The sequence below is a fragment of the Idiotropiscis lumnitzeri genome, chromosome 7 (genome assembly GCF_059441095.1).
Source record: "Idiotropiscis lumnitzeri isolate Australia: NSW breed Sydney's pygmy pipehorse chromosome 7, RoL_Ilum_1.0, whole genome shotgun sequence".
In the NCBI taxonomy this organism is placed as follows: domain Eukaryota; kingdom Metazoa; phylum Chordata; class Actinopteri; order Syngnathiformes; family Syngnathidae; genus Idiotropiscis; species Idiotropiscis lumnitzeri.
Genome location: NC_142397.1, coordinates 6,156,598 through 6,172,911, shown reverse-complemented (window position 1 = coordinate 6,172,911; position 16,314 = coordinate 6,156,598). Strand labels below are relative to the sequence as shown.

General features: G+C 41.8%; 1 protein-coding gene across 1 annotated transcript in view; it reads left to right on the top strand.

Moving 5' to 3' along the window:
• The first annotated feature begins 304 nt into the window (after nucleotides 1-304).
• Nucleotides 305-16,314, top strand: part of ppm1lb (protein phosphatase, Mg2+/Mn2+ dependent, 1Lb) — a 38,593-nt gene continuing 22,583 nt past the window's right edge. The window contains exon 1 of the mRNA XM_088300280.1: nucleotides 305-1,152. Within this exon, the coding sequence (XP_088156406.1) occupies nucleotides 754-1,152 (399 nt within the window). The 5' untranslated portion in view covers nucleotides 305-753. The remainder of the gene's footprint in view (nucleotides 1,153-16,314) is intronic.

The window sequence follows — 16,314 nt, the reverse complement described above, 5'->3', positions numbered from 1 at the left end:
AATCGTTAGCAAAATATTGTATTGTACGTTGAGTTTAATAGCTTGAAATCAACTATATAGTGACCTTTTAATGCCTAATTTAATAAATAATGGATGAGAGAGATATTCATATGGCGACTGGTACTAACAATTTTACACGTTGATTTACTATGGAACCACTACTATGTTGTATTCTGTTAACAACTCACGCTTGTTTAGTGTCGTTATATATTAGGTTGTTATATTTTGTGACAGCAACTGTCGGAATGCATTTTGGATAACTTAGTGTACATGAAGGCATCACGGCCCATGTATTCAGTCAGCTGCAGTGCTCGGTCGCAGCCAGTGTGGCAGCTGGGAATGTGAAGACGCGCAGCAAACAGCTATTTTAAGGGACTGAGGGGAACGGTCACTTGGCTGGCCCAAAGAAAATACAACAACCAAAAAAACAGACACCTCCATAGCTCGACCCGTCACCGGTACCCTGTCTTCGTTGAAGTCCGGCGTGGTGGACTTGTCTAACCCCCAAATGGTCAACGGACTGAGCGTCTTTCACTGCGGGCTTGAACGCTGAAGTGTGAACGGCTCGAACGCACCGGTGGAATAACACGAGAACCGAAGTGTCGTTTCCCCTTCGAGTGTCCATCTTCTGGGTTAAATGATCCTGTTCCCCATCGAGCGGTCCTCGCCGCACACGCCAGCCATGGAGTGAAATCGGCCGGCGTAAACGCGCACAACCTGCCGCGATTCCCCTACGCGTGTAAACCATAATAAATGATAGAGGATACGATGACCCTGCTGTCCCTCTTAGGTCGTATCATGCGTTATTTTCTTCTCCGACCGGAGACCCTGTTCCTACTGTGCATCAGCTTGGCATTATGGAGTTACTTCTTCCACACGGACGAAGTGAAAACCATCGTCAAGTCGAGCCGCGACGCCGTCAAGATGGTCAAGGGGAAAGTGGCCGAGATGATGCAGAACGAGCGCTTCGGTGGCCTGGACGTCCTGGACGCCGAGTTCGCCAAGACGTGGGAGTTGAAGAGCCACAACGTCGCCGTGTACTCCATCCAAGGGCGGCGAGACCACATGGAGGACCGCTACGATGTGCTCGCAGACGCCGTCAACAAGAGCCACCCGTCCATTTTTGGGATTTTTGACGGCCATGGCGGAGAGGTGAGTTAGGTGACTTTGTATCATGACTCCCCCTCATATGCCACCTGTTCGGTTTGGGCTTTTACAATAATAAGCCAGGGGTCATTTTCTTTGCTTACCTGTGCTATGTCACTGTCCCGCCATGGGACCCTTAGCAAAAATATATTTCTGCCAATTATGATGTTTTTTGATCATTCACACACCTACTATAAACCTGCACTAGCTCAGGTAGTGTTGCTACTTTACATTGTCCTATTGTAAGCTTGACATGTCATTACCCATGTATGAGGCGTGTCAGGAAAGTTCCAAAACTGGCAAAAAAAAGGAGAAAAACATGTTATACCCAGAGCTGGGCAGTCTGTCCCGGGGGCGGAATGGTCTGGCCCCCTGGCCCGGGCCGGATGCCCATTATTGGGGCAAGAGGTCAAACATTTTTTGGAATAAAGCCGGAGTGTCGAGGCTGGAACGGTACCTAGGTCGCACCCGTAGGGCAGGGGGCTCACCAGCCAAAAAGGGTCAAGTGCCCTTCTCTGGTCAAACCTAAACAACCATTATTCCCGTCCAACATTTTTGACAAAGTAATCGTTGCTTTGTTCAGTGCAAGAAGAGAGAATTGTGGCAGGACAACTCATGGATGCTCACGTACAAAATCATTGCAATATCTAGAAATGAGTTCAAATTTACACAAACAGTATTAAATAAAATGTCAATAATGAGGTAACTGAACAGCGATACATGAAACAAGGTGATCAAAATCTTTTCAAAATCAAATACAATGCTGAATAATCTGATGTGAAAATGTGCAAAAAAATTCCAAAAAGAACAAATGTAATCGAAACATTTAAGATTGTAATGTTTACTGTTCAACTCACCGATTTTGACTTTGGTACAATCACCGTGTGTAAGCACAGGGAGCAAATGTAAACACCACATTGGAAGGCCGCAGCCAAGATTTCAACCACAAAACCCAAATCTGTGCGGCAGACAAGATAACCATAACAGTACGTTTCGTGACGTCTCGAAACATTGTTATTCATCATAATAATACACCTGAGCTCTACAGAACGGATTCGGTTACGGTTAAAAGTTCAACATCCTCACACTCTTGCCACACACCATGTTCCATGTTCCATAACTTAAACACATTTTAACCCAGCTATGACAATAAAACCAAGGTTCGTACTGAACTATGATTATATGGGCGTACGGTTAGCAATTATAATTTAACTATTACAGCCAACGCCGAGCGCTTAGGGCAACCTCTTTGGGAAACGTTATTTATTAAAGCAGACAATAATTGAAAATCAACTCTTACTTTCGATTTGGACCTCGACACAAAGCCTTGTTCTCTTGTGGCGTAAAAGCAATGGACCAGTTTTACAGGAGTACGTATATAATTGTTTTGTGGTGATGCATGTCTCCAAACAGGTTTTAACGTCAAATTCACGACACTTTAGCTGACAAGTCTTGTCTTTCCGGAGCTTGTGCTAAATTTGTAACACAGTCATTGTGACCGAATGTATGACACAAATGCTATTTGAGATTTAGGCAAAATACCTTAATTTATTTCATTTTTTCTGATATGTCATAATGTGTCTATAAAAATGACCATTCAAGGATGGCACAAAACTGCAAAGCAGCAAACCAATATTATGTACAAGAACTCATTTTGTGCATTTTTTTTTTTTACAAAAATTAACTAACTCAAAAATTTAAATTTTATTGAATTTATATATATATATATATATATATATGTGTGTATTTATTTATTTATTTATAAAGTATGAGGGCAAGCCAAACCCGTTCAGTCACAAAATTGGAGTGCAGTGGCTTATTTGTCATTTGCTTGCCCCCCCAACCCCCAGTTGATGCTTGAGTAATGTTTGCCTTTTTGTAACTAAACAGACCAAACGCTAACAAACACGTCCAAAAGACAGCAAATGCAGTGTAAGATGGCGATGGTCCAAGAAAATTACAAAAAATCGAGTGATGACTGCATAGACTTGCTGAGTTCTTATCACATCTCATGTGACTGGCACTGTTGTGTCCCAACATGACCTCATCGAGCAGTACAACTGTGCACTGTTGAATCCACAATCACGTTTGGCATTTTGTACTTTTTTTCCCTGACTCAGTTTGACACCATTTTGGTTGATGTTGAATGACAACATTCTTAAAATAGGAAAGCAAAAGCACAGATGATAGCTGCTATTTTAGGGATAATTCAATCTGTGAGCCGAAATTCTGACTGATGACAGCTTTTGACCAAAAGCGGTCATATGCTGTTTTTTTCCCTAGAGCCTGTTGCTGTTCCTTTTTAAAGATTATGACCTAACGTGTGGTTTGGAGTCGTAGAGAAATGAATATTGGACATTTATTCATGTAGGCAAGAACCCGCTACATTACAGCATGTCCCACAGGAACAACTTTGTATAAGTTTATCCCCATCTTCCCCCACTTTTTTCTTTTGAACTGCGGACCATATTCTGGCTTTCGGTTGCAAACATTGGGAAGTGAACCAATGATTTTTTTAGTGCCCTAGACACATCAATAAGCTAAGTGCATGGCTCAAATTGGATTTGATTGATTACAATTTTACATGTTTACCCTTCTAAAATGTCATAGAGGTTAAATCCTAATTTTACTTTTTAAATTAAAGTACTCTTCGAAACACCTTTAAGTATAATGATGACCCAAAAAATTGCTTACTGCAGCAATATTTCCCCAAATAAACAAAATAGTCTCAAAAGGGAAACGTGCTACTGGATATCTTTAGACTTATTCTGCCGTTCAACCCATCGGTTCATTGCGTAATCAGCTAAAAACCAATACAAAATATGCATGTGAGGTGTGTCCATTTGGGGGTCACTTCTACACTGTAGTTTCTGTGACATTTTATGTGTTTGGCTTTAAAAGGCGGGGCCAAGCCTGGTGAGTGACACAAGCGTCAGCCAATCAGAATATAGTTGACTGTTGTTAGCTAAGGTTAGCTAGTCTGCATATTGACTCCCTGAGTGGTAGTGGTGCCCATTGTATCTTATTTTAACAACGATCTTTTGCGTTGGCAGTCAAGACTGAACTGAAATGACCGATCCATACAAGTGCAACAGTAACAGTTTTAACGGTGTGAATGGCGTTTGTTATGGCTCTGGAGGGCATCAGAAGGTTAAAAGCTGTTCTGTTGTAATACCATTTGAAGCAATTTTTTTTTATACTGTGTACTATTATTCAGATTCACGCGATGCCGTTTCAAATTAGTTAGAAGAACCACTTCGCTAGCTATGGTGCCGGCAAGCCAGAGGCTGAGATGCACTGTGTTTGTTTACATGATGGTGTTAGGCTAGAACAGAAAGCTCTTCCGCTTGCTTCACTTGACTTCTCACATTCTTCTTTAACATGCGTTGTTGAAGCTGATGTCTTGATAATGGTTCAACCTGTCAACCTTTGAAGTCATTTTTTTTCCCATGTAAATCTGATGTTCATGCTTATGGAAGCATGACTTAGTAACAGTGTTTCATCACAACACTAGAACCAGTCCAGACCTTGAATTGCCAGTCATTACCCGTCCCTTCAGATCCTCTCTTCTACACTTCACATACTTTGTGCCTCTTTGAGCCAAACCCTCTCAGCACAACGCAACGTATCACTTTTCGCAGGTGATACGTTCCAAACCCCCACGCAATTTGTGAATTTCCACAAAGTAGAGGTTGATCTTTTTTAATTATTTTTGTATTTTTTTATTTTATTTTATTATTACGCCATTACACCCCCCCACACACAGTTCCTCCCCTTCTAAAGACGTTACACTTGATAAATGTAACTTTTAAAATGCAAAATTTAGAAAAAATATAGTGCTGCTGATCATAGGCTGCATTCATAAATGAACGTGAGAGGACGAGGATGACGAAACATCATTTTAATAACTAAAAGGTTTTCTTATTAATCTTAAAATGGTTTACCTTAACCATAAATATGCATCACATTGTAGCCAAAGGTACAATCCTGCTGGATGAATGTAGCTCATATTTCCTCGGGGAAAGCAAAACCAAACAAGTTCCCATGACTACCGTTTCTTCTTCTTTGACGTCATCTTTTTTTTTGGGCCGTTGACAAACAACTTTTGGTGCATTAATGCCTCCTTCTAAAATGGTGCGTAGTCCTTGATAATCTTATTAAACATTTTTCTGTTTAACCCCATTCCTTCCAAAAACAAAAATAGAAATTCAAAATTTAAGGACAAAAGAACTTCGCTGTAACATATCTCTAGCATTCAAAGCTCCTCTCGCGCAAAAATTGTGAGGTAAAACCTCAGTAGAGTTATGGTCACAAATGAAAATCCGCGTTTCAGTGAATATGCAATAACCGAACCGGCAAATAATGAAGGAACAATGACTATCATATATCTCAAATTTATCAGTGGCCATTCATTGTCACATTGGACTCATTTCTGTCTCAGTGAGATTTATACATTAAACAGACACTGGCTTTTAGCTGACACAGGATAAACTGCAGGAAATCTTAACATGAGCCATTTGTCATGTTCAAGGTTTTCTCTTGCTGCCAAATTGTCGCCATAGGCACTGTGAGAATCCATCGGATGCACCGAGGACACCTATTGTAAGCCCGTTTTCAAATGAGACTACGGTTGGCATGTTTACCACCCTTTTGAAGTTTGCTTTGGTGATATGTTTTGTACATGAAGTGGTCCCTCTTTGTCTCAACACGAGTAATCAACATTCAGTTCATCAATATGATTTAGGTTACCTGTTCTGAGCGCTAGTATGGTAAACTGAACTACCACTTGGTGGAAACTTGGCTTTGGTGGCTTGGACGAGCGTGTCGCATTTAAAGTGCTTTGAATTTTCCAAGCCGACTTCCAACACTGTAATGGAATTGGACATGTCCTATAAAAAAAAAAAAAAAAAAATAATGGGTTTGGAATCAAAGTGTGGTTGCAGGAATTTCTTTTCACTTTGGTTTGCACGTAGAGAGTGGTTTAATTTTGTTTTCTCAGTGAGTAATGCATGAATCTTACCATAACATCAACAATGAAGGCATTCAAAAGGAGGTGGCTATCTTTCGGCTTGTTGCACATGAGCAACGCAGTTGAATATGACAAACAAACAAATTACAGTCACTCCCGCACAACTGGTGATTGACCCTCGTACACATACCAACCACTGTAACAGGAAAAATGGGGGCATGGGTTCACACTAAGGGAGTGGATTTTCACTCCTGTCCTATCCTGCTCCCACTGGAAAATCCCCTAGGACATCTTACCATAGTACAAAAAAAACAACAAAAAAAACAAATTTTGTCTTGTCCCGGTGAAAACGACTCCTAATCCTGTCCCGTTTAGAGTGACTCCTACTCCCGTACCGCTCCCATTTCGGAGATTGTCTCCATAAATAAATAAATAAATAACCCCCTCTTCGTCTCACTCCTGGTTGTTCCTGTGAACTTTTTATCCCCCCCAATTCTGTGATTAAAGTAACGTTGCCAAAATGAAAAAAATGTCAGCCTCTAGGTCACGCGCGGCAGACTACATAATCCGCAAGGGGAGATCTTGCAGTTTACCTGCCAATGTCATGCACGGATCTTAAGCACGTCTGTTTCTGTTTTAGCAATGTTGAGGAAAATAAAACAAAAAAATTTTTTAAACCACTAAATATTTGGATGAAGCAAGGATACACCGCCAATAAATGTTTTCCAGCCTTGGCGTAGTCAGACGACTGCCCGGCATCGTCTGTCCTTAGTTTACCTTAGCTTTATATTTGGTCTGAAAGGCCATTTCATTTCCAATTTTATGATTCATTTCTAAAATTGTAAACTATATGGGGCTTTAGGGAGCAATTGAAGCAATCATGCGGCCCAGTTCACCTTCTTTGCAACTTCACAGTGACCATTTTATAGTCAGAGAATGCTGGTGTTGAATTTTAATAGAAGTCTGCAGCTTTGTTTAGCACCTGAGGCTTGGAGCGCTTTGGGGTTATGTCGTTAAAATATCAAGTTGTTTGCGTTCAACCTGCACTGGCCCTCACTTGGGGTGGATGAAAGGAAGCCGCTATGTGGCTAAATGCTCTGTTGGTATTACAGGATTAGACAGAGCAAACAAAGGGTGATGTCTGTGAAGACCTAGGTCAGCAATGTGAATTTTAGGTGTGCAGGCATGCGTGCCTGTTGCAAGCACATTGTTGAAAAGTTAAGGCTTCTCTTGAAAGACAGTCCAATGGATTCCGACGTGCTCACTGCTTGGTGGTGTTTTCAATCTATACGTGGCAAACAAATTTATTTTGAACACAGATAGAGAACATTGTGAGGCTGTGGTGCTTTTTGTCGACTGGGGTGGGAGCGGGGTTTCGTTTAAAAACACATCACGACATTATCGTGACTATCTAATGCAGTGCTTCTCAAATAGTGGGGCGGGCCCCACTAAGGGGGCGCGGTGCGATGCTGAGGGGGGCGCGTGTGACCCTGGGAAGCATGCTTTGTTTCCCTGCCGTACTACAATAAAGTGTAATTGCACATCCACTCCAGTAGTTGGCAGTGGCGCTCTCCTTGCCCATTGTGTGCAGCCAGTTTTAACTCAACGGTGTAGGTTTGTTTTGCAACGGAAACGCTATTATTCATAATTGCGGCAGAGAGTGGGTGGTGGGGTGAAAGCGCAATTTTTTTTTCTTCTTGCTCGGGGGGCGTAACAGAAAATAAATAAAAAGCACTGATCTTATGTAGGGCGGCACCCCCCACGACCCTTGTGAGGCGAAGCGGTACAGATAATGGATGGATGATCTAAATGTAACTTTGAACAAACCCTGACAGAAAAAAACATTCGCAAGCACTCACAAACGTTCTCCACACAGTCAGATACGGGTTTAAATGTATTTTTTCAACCATCTTTTGGCGAAGTAAAAATGATCTCAAGGACGTATTCCGTAATTTCCGTATGTATATTATGTATACGGTAAATTTGGTTGACCGTTACAAAATCATGAGCAGAGTTTGGTGAAAGCAGCATCAGTGCACATTGTCCTCAAATTGGACTTTATTCCTGGCAGCTGCAGGGGTAGGACAGAGAACAAGAGTTTGTCTAATGAGGCCTGGCACATTGTCTTGTCTACGCTGTCATCCTCCTGTACTGACTTCAACGTCCCTCGTGGCAAAAGTTGACACTCGACAAGGTTTCATCTCTTCCGTGATGTTAAACGAAATGGAAAGTGGAGAGCGCACAGGAGGTCATGCACCGCTGGAAAATACTAGCATAGAAGACACCAAAGGGTGGGAGTGCTCATAAATAAATAAAAAAAAAAAAAACACCCTTAATTTGTCCCTGTTGTCGAACCGCACAAACAACTTGCAACTGGCAAATAATTGCTTGAATGACTCGATGCCTGTCGAGCAATTTAGCTTTGGCGTAATCATAACTAATATCCTCTTTTCCACTGTCAGCATTTTCCATAAAAAGACATTTAACGGCGTTCAGCAATCTAACTTTTCCTAGAAATTTACAATGTGCTATTCAAGATAAGCACACTTATTAGATATACAAAATTTAGTTTACTACTGGATCTGGATCCCGCAGGACTAGTTTGGTGTTTAATAAAGATGAGCATTTCATTACAAAGGATAATATTTAATGAGGAAAAAAACGGAATTGCGAGAAGAAGACAACTTTGTATCCAGTTTGACATTTTTTGGGCATTCAGCTTTTCCACTTCTTCTCCTGGTCACTTGGTGTCAGCTCTACTAACACAAAAGCACAGTAGACGCTTTATCGTTTGAAATTTCTCATGTCTAGTCCGTCCTTAATTCATTACTGTAGGTCAACAATAGTAAGCTACTTGACTGGGTCCATTTTAGTTTGCTTCGGGAACATAACAGCACAGGATCGTAAGCACCTTACAAGGGTAGTGAGATCAGCTTAAAAAAAAAAAAAGAAAGAAAAATCACAGAGACTACACTCCCTAAGATTCAAGACATTTATAACACTGGTTGCAGGAGGAAAGGTCTTATTATTTTACAGGATTGCATAATTTCTGTAGGTACTTACCGTCGGGCAGGCGCATACAAAATTTCCGGGCTCTGACCTCTCGTTTTCGAGACAGTTTTTATCTTCAAGCAATTCGGATGTTAAATAGCACAGCAGTCCCAACTTTATACCCTATGTATGTATTATGTGTTGGTCTATTGTATGTGTTTATGTTTTACATTAATTTGTATTGAGCTTATATATTATTTATTTATTAGTCAAGACAGTAAATGTCACATTTTGCTTGAGGGGGGTTGAGGACCAAAATGGAGGGAAGCGAGGCAGGAGTGACTTAAAGAGGTATTCAATAGAAAGAAAACAAAAAGGCAAACAAGGAACTTGGACTCAGCAAAAATACTAAACTACAAAAATAACAAAAACAAACACCAGGAAACAGAACTTGACAATAACTTGACTTGAGGAAGGACAAAAGAGTTGGCACAGCCAGAGGACAGTTGACACAGACCATGGGCTGAAAGGAACCAGGCAATTAAATACAAACAAACTGACGAGACAACGAGGAACACCTGGACAAGACGCAAAGGGGTGGCGAGAGCTGATTGGCTCACACTATGGAGTGCGACGACAAGCACAGGTGGACACAATAAGCTTAACGAGAGACGCACAAATGAACACAAGAAAAAAACTGAAGCTAAAGTCCAAAACCAAAAACAACAAACACAGACCATGACAGAATGTTTCATTTCATTGGGATGTTCTTTGTATTTTCAGATGAATATGACAATAAACTGAAACTCAACTGAACTGCACTTCAACTCCATTTTCAGTCGACTAAAAAAACTCGTCGTTCAACCCGTAGCATGCGTGCGCCTCAACTTCGCATCGCTGACATTTTGTCATCTTCAAGGCATCTCCACTCCAATCCGACGTCAGCCATTGTGGCCGCCTGTCGCGTCGGTCTCGAAGTTGACACGTCGAACCGAGAAATGACTGAAGCACACGTCGCAAAAGCCGACGGAAACGCCAACTACTCCGGATCATCTGCGCATACGTGAGAAGTAGTACCCCTCCATGCCACCGGCAGCGATAGTCGATGTGTAGCCTTTCTGATTCGCTACCTGACAGCCAATCATAGTGATCATTTGCCCTGACCGGATTCTACATTTTAATGATGAACACGCCCCAACAACGGCTCCAACTTTACAATGTTGCTCGCTACACCAAATAGACGGCATATACCGACTTTCTGATGCCCGACGTCGGATTCGTGTATTGAGGCCTTTAGAAGCCACACTAGACTCAACAGCTTCTACGTTGATTGCGCTCAATTTGCAAGGAGCAGTGCACTCGGTTTTGCCGAAGAGTCACCGAGACGCAATCGATCAACAATCAAGTGCACACAATCCATCCATTATTATGCCCTTCGTTCGTGTTGCTGGTTGGCTTTGAGAATGTCACCATTCTGCCAGGAGCTCCTCAATGCTCACTATTTGCACAGTCTCGGCTACTTGCCATAGTTGCTCGGTTGATAGTCCAACATTCTGCGTTGAGTTGCCAAGCATGCCAATGATTTGGTAATTGTGTGTGAAGAAAAACAATGTACATCCGGTCAAATAAATCCATTCATTGCATTGAGTCAGTCACTGATTATCAGCCTCAAATTGAATCAGGTTTGTAATCAACCGGACTTCTTGAGCGTAATCACTTGGTTTTAAGTGAGGATATCGACAGGATGTCAGTTTCTGAAGTCAACGATTGCCTTTCTCATACAATCAATCCACGGTAGCCTAATTCTAGATGTGAGCGACCTCCTCCATAATTAGCTGCTTGTTTTGCGAGAGCCTTTGGGGAAACAGATGAGTCAGTTGTGTGTTGGCTGTCTTGGCAGAGAAGAATGTTGACTGATAAGAACTTGCAAGTGACACTTGTTTGGCATTAGCCACATTGGTGCGATTGTGGACGGGGAGGGAGTGTGAGAGCAGGACGTTTGTCGAGTTGAGAGTAATGTGACTCTTCCTGTTCTTCTCAGGGCAGATGGGCGAAGGGTAGAGCAGGTGCATTTCGTCTTAATAGTGCACACATGCACACAAACACGCTTTAATCAATATGATTTCAATCACACATTTTTTTTCGCTTGCACGTGTCTTTGATAAAAGATTCCAACTGTTTCAGTCGGTCTGGCGCTCACATGTGCCTCACACGCTTGGACGGAAGGAATGCAGCGGATTCACACTTGATATTTGCACATGGTTTCGATAGAACTGTTGAACTATAAAAAGAAAAGACCAGCAGCTAGCAGACCCGAAGCTCGGCTGACGGTGATATACACTGCTCACAGAATAGCGGACGGAATTACATGACCCGAATTTGTGAGGAATTTTTATAGATAATCGAAACGCTCGTTTTTATCAGGTTTTCAATGGCCTTGGGAGGACCTTGATTTTGAACCATGTATACAATTTTCAGGTTGAGCGTTTGCTTTTGCATTAAAAATGTAATTCATTTTAAGATATTCAAAATTACGGATCGCGCTCTCTATTTATTTGTAATTTTTATTTGATGTAATTAAATAAGTAATGTAGGCTAGTCATGCTTATGACGTGGTAATCTTTTTATTTTGAGTCGTTGGAACGTAACAACTGTGCTGTGGTCCACCAATGTTGATTCAGTTATGAAGTCATCAGAAATGTTCTACATCGCATTCGCTGATTGCTCTCTTTTACGACATTATTAAAACCTGCGGCGTAAATTGGAACTGCATCCAGACCTCAAGTGCAATATGAAGTCTCACCTTGACTTAATACGCCCGCAGAAGCACGTAAAGAGGAAAAGCATTTAAGTTTAGGGTTGTTCCACACCGACTACCGATCTGAAATGAAGTTACATAAATGACAGACTTAGTTTCACGAGACAATCTGTGCGGCCAGAAAAAAAAATGGCTGCCAGGATGGCCGAGTGGTCTAAGGCGCCGCGTTCCGGACCCAGTCTCCCCAGGAGGCCTGGGTTCAAATCTCGAATTTCCCCATTGTGGGACTAATAAAGGGAATATTAAAAAAGTGTGCAGCTACGTGGCCTCCTCCCTCTTTGGCGCACGGCTGAATCAAGTCCATAGTGTGTTGCCAGCCAGATTGTCAGGATTTCCACCAAGGCTAGGGGACAAAAATACATCCATCCCAATCAAATATTGAGTCTTCAGGGAGTTCCACTGAAACAATCTGTTGTTTACATGAAAAAAAAACAGTTGTGAGCCTTTAAGCAGTAAACAAATGAGGTTGAATGATTAAGAAAGACAGATTGCGACTTATTAGTAACCAGACTGATGAATAAACATAATCCTCCAATGGGATTGAATGTTTAGTCCAATCTGGGAAAGCTTGACCTTTTTTTTTGTTTGTTTGTTTTTAAATTCCAGAAGCATGTCCAGAAACATGTGAACAGTGTCCTTGTCCGAGACAGAAAAGCGCTTGTTGTCAGAGTTTATTGTCTGAGGCCTGCACAAGGGTTGTGGCCTCATGTAGAAAATCAAAAATGGGACACTGACACATTCCGACCCCAGTGACATCACGTCTCCTTTCAACTCCTCTTGTGACCAGGCAGAGTTATTGAACCATCGCCAAATATTTCACAGAGGGTGCGGAAACGGCGTTTTGCTTGAAACCTGTCATATATTGTGAGGCTCAATACTCGTTCTTTTTATTGGCGAATGATTTCATTTTAAGGAAGCCCGAACAAGCATCTAAACTTCTCACAACCAAACAGACATTTTCGCCACTTGCACATTTTTATAAACTAAAACGCTGCAAACACAAAAATCTCTGATTGTCTATTTTAGTAACTGAGGGCTTGAAGTGGATGATAGGCAGATAAGCGCAGTTGCAAATTGATTAGTGTGGTGCAGAGGGAGCTTACGCGCTAATGCTAACAGCTCAAGGCTCCAAGGAGCCCTGCTCCCTTCCTGAGAGTGTCCATAAGCCAAGGCTAAAACGAGTTGTGACAGCGGGACATATTAGACTGAGATTTACGCTAATCCCACAAGGGAGGTTGGGACTATGCATTAACTGCATGGCTCCAGTTAATTTTTTTTAACTTTCCCACTCATTTCTTTCAGGTCTTTAATTTCCCGAAGCATTTTTCTTTTCCTTTCCTTTTGAACTTGACACTATTTTTAGTGTGACTTTTCCTCTCTGCAGTATGTGTGCGTGTGTGTTTACATATCCAAAACCTGTATGTGTTTGCAAACCAGAGACGTACGCTGCCCTTTCCTGAGTTTATTTCATGAGCTTATCCGGTAGCGAGACTGAAAGCTCTGCTTACAGCTGCTAGGCAGAAAAGATGGCAAGAGAAAAAGAAGATGAAGAAGAAGGAGGAGGTGGAGAAGACTGTATTGATCATATAGGTTCTAAAATTTGACAGAGGGGACGGACCAGAAGCAGATGGATGGAATGTTTTGGTAACCTGACCTAATCGGAGCAAAAAAATACATTTAATTTTAAATGAAAGTGAACATATATGTCTTTGAAAAAACACAGTATTTAGAAAATAAAACATTAACAAGGTTTATTCATTTAATTTTTTTCAAATTTGGCGGGCCAGCTTAATACGTTTAACGGGCCGCATGTGGCCCCCGGGCCGTAGTTTTCCCACGCCTGATATCGGGGGGAAATTCACAGGTTTTGGAAACAAATGCTAATATGGAATTTAAGGAAAAAAGAACAAGCATTATCAAAATAAACAAGATAGAAAAGACATCTAAAATGTATTGTGTACTTAATGTACAGAAAATTAGAATGTGCGCTGTGGAGTTACTTCAGAGATGTTGAGTCTTACTTACTTACGGGCTGGAATGATCTGTGGTAGCGCTTTGTCCTGCATCTATAGGAGTAAAAGGCTGCCACTTAATTTACTGCTCAGGGACTCCGCAGTGTATTGCAGGAGGTGGGAGGTGCTGTCCATGATGGATGTGAGTTTGGCCAACATCCTTCTGAATGCCGCCACCTCAATGGAGTCCAGCTGGCAGCAGAGTAGAGAGCTAGCTTTTTTTTTTTTAACGACTCGATTATGTTTCTTCCTATTTCTGTCTGCGATGCCTCCTCCCCAGCACGTGATGTCATAATGAAGAGGACACCGCTGACGCACGAAAGGTCCTGAGGAAGGCCATGCTTATGATGGATTCTGGACCTCCGTGGACACTGCATACATGTTGTCTGCCCGGTCAAGTTTATTGTTTAGCTCAACACCCAGTTACTTCAATGAGACCATTGTCAAAATGTCCAAGTCCTGTTTTTTTTCACCAGTGTGTATAGTCAAGGTTTCGCCATGAAAAATGGAAAACGACAGTGGCTCTAGCAAGGATCCCATCTTCATTTCCAGAAAGGTCAGAGAAGGAATCTGTTGTGCTCACGACGATGGGCTGTTTTCTGAAACAGTACCACACAGGACCTCTTCCACAGGGGTGTAACCTTTTGCAGACTGAGGCTCAAGTTAATTATGTGCCGGAGAACATCACCGAGGTGTTCTGTATGCTGCCTGAGTATTCTGGAGCTGATGGCATTTGGTCCTGCCTATGTCTTTGTGAGCTCCTTCCAAACAAGGTCCGTCGCAGATTAGAAGAGGTAGATGTGTTGGGCCTCGAGGATTAGAGTCATACGTGGGGAGGTGAGTTTTGAAGAGCTGCAGCGGCCTGGAGAGATATGAAGAACTGGGTTCTTGTTGGATGGAGGTTGAAAGGAGCGGCTGCTTGGTGTCTTTTTTGGTAATTCCTGATTTTGTATGCCTGCTCCAGTTGTACTCCTGCTAGCTCCTCTTGATCCCTTCACATGACGAGTGAGCTGAGAGGAGTGAGAGATGATGGTGAGGATGAAGTGGGTTCCAAATTGGTGGGTGAGAGGGAGAGATTTGCTTAAGTAGCAGAGCGTATAGATTGACATGGAGAGAATGATGCTTTAGATCTGGTGTGTGTAACCGTTATTCTATAAGGAGACATTTTGGATTTTGTAAAATGTGTGATAAATTTATGGAATGATATGATGCAGTGATCAAACGAAGGTTTACGATCACACGCTGCATGTTATGCATGAATGTTTTAGAGGAGCGTCTCTCAAATTTGTTTCAGTGATGTTCACCCTGGCACGTGACAAGTTGGGTTCATCCATTCTAGGTTGGGGGTGGAATCTGGGTTTTTAAAATAATGATATCGAGTAACCTACTGAAGATAAAATTAATTTTATGACCTAATATTTTATTTCCTGAATTATTTTTTTAAGGATTTTTGCATGATTGTTTGTTTTATTTAAAATCTTGCAGACCCCCTGGAGTTCCTTCAAGTACCCCCACGGGCACGAGTACCCCCATTTGAGAACCACTGTTTTACAGCTTTTCATAGCAGCTGCTTTGGAGTTTTGTTTTTAAACTTGCATGAAGAGTCAGATATAAGGAGTTTGCTGGTTTTTTATTATGATATAAAATTATCCCACGCCAGCTCAGCTTTAGCCGCCCGGATAGTTAATGGAACACAAAGGAAAATAATATTTACAGCCATTGTCTATAGGAGACAGCAAAGTGGTCATTTATTTGACAAACATTTAACGAAGTGTCAGCCTGAGCTTTAAGGGGCCCGAAGAATACATGTGAAGACTTGACATTTACAGGCTGAAGGTTCAGAGTGATATTATATGATGGTCCAGCTATTTTTTTTTTCCTCAGAAGGCTACCAGACTGAAAGCCAGGGCACCTACGCTTTCCTCCCCTGAGAAAACATGACATACTTATCCACCTCTTTGTTCTGTTTTAAATCTTTTCTCTCTCACACACTACCACATGCACACACACATAGGTCTCTGTCTTGTTGACCTTTCTTCACAGCTACTTTGCTTTTTTTTTCCATCTCTGTCTTTCCAGAATAGTTCCAACCACTTCTTTAGCTGTTCTTCATAACTGCCTCTTGCCCTGTTTCTGACACCCGACCGAGCTGTCCAAGATATGTGCAATATACTGTAAATTCCTAACATTCAACTACTACGCCACAGACATTTCGCACTGACGATCCGTATAAAAAACAAAATTTTGGGGGATAAATCAAACTGAATTACTTTTTGTTTGATATCCTAAATTCGTGCCAGAACACGCCGTTTAGTTGAGTCAGCTTCATGGTATATCTGCCCTGCTAAATCAATTCCGCCCTTAGCTTTTTCTGTCCA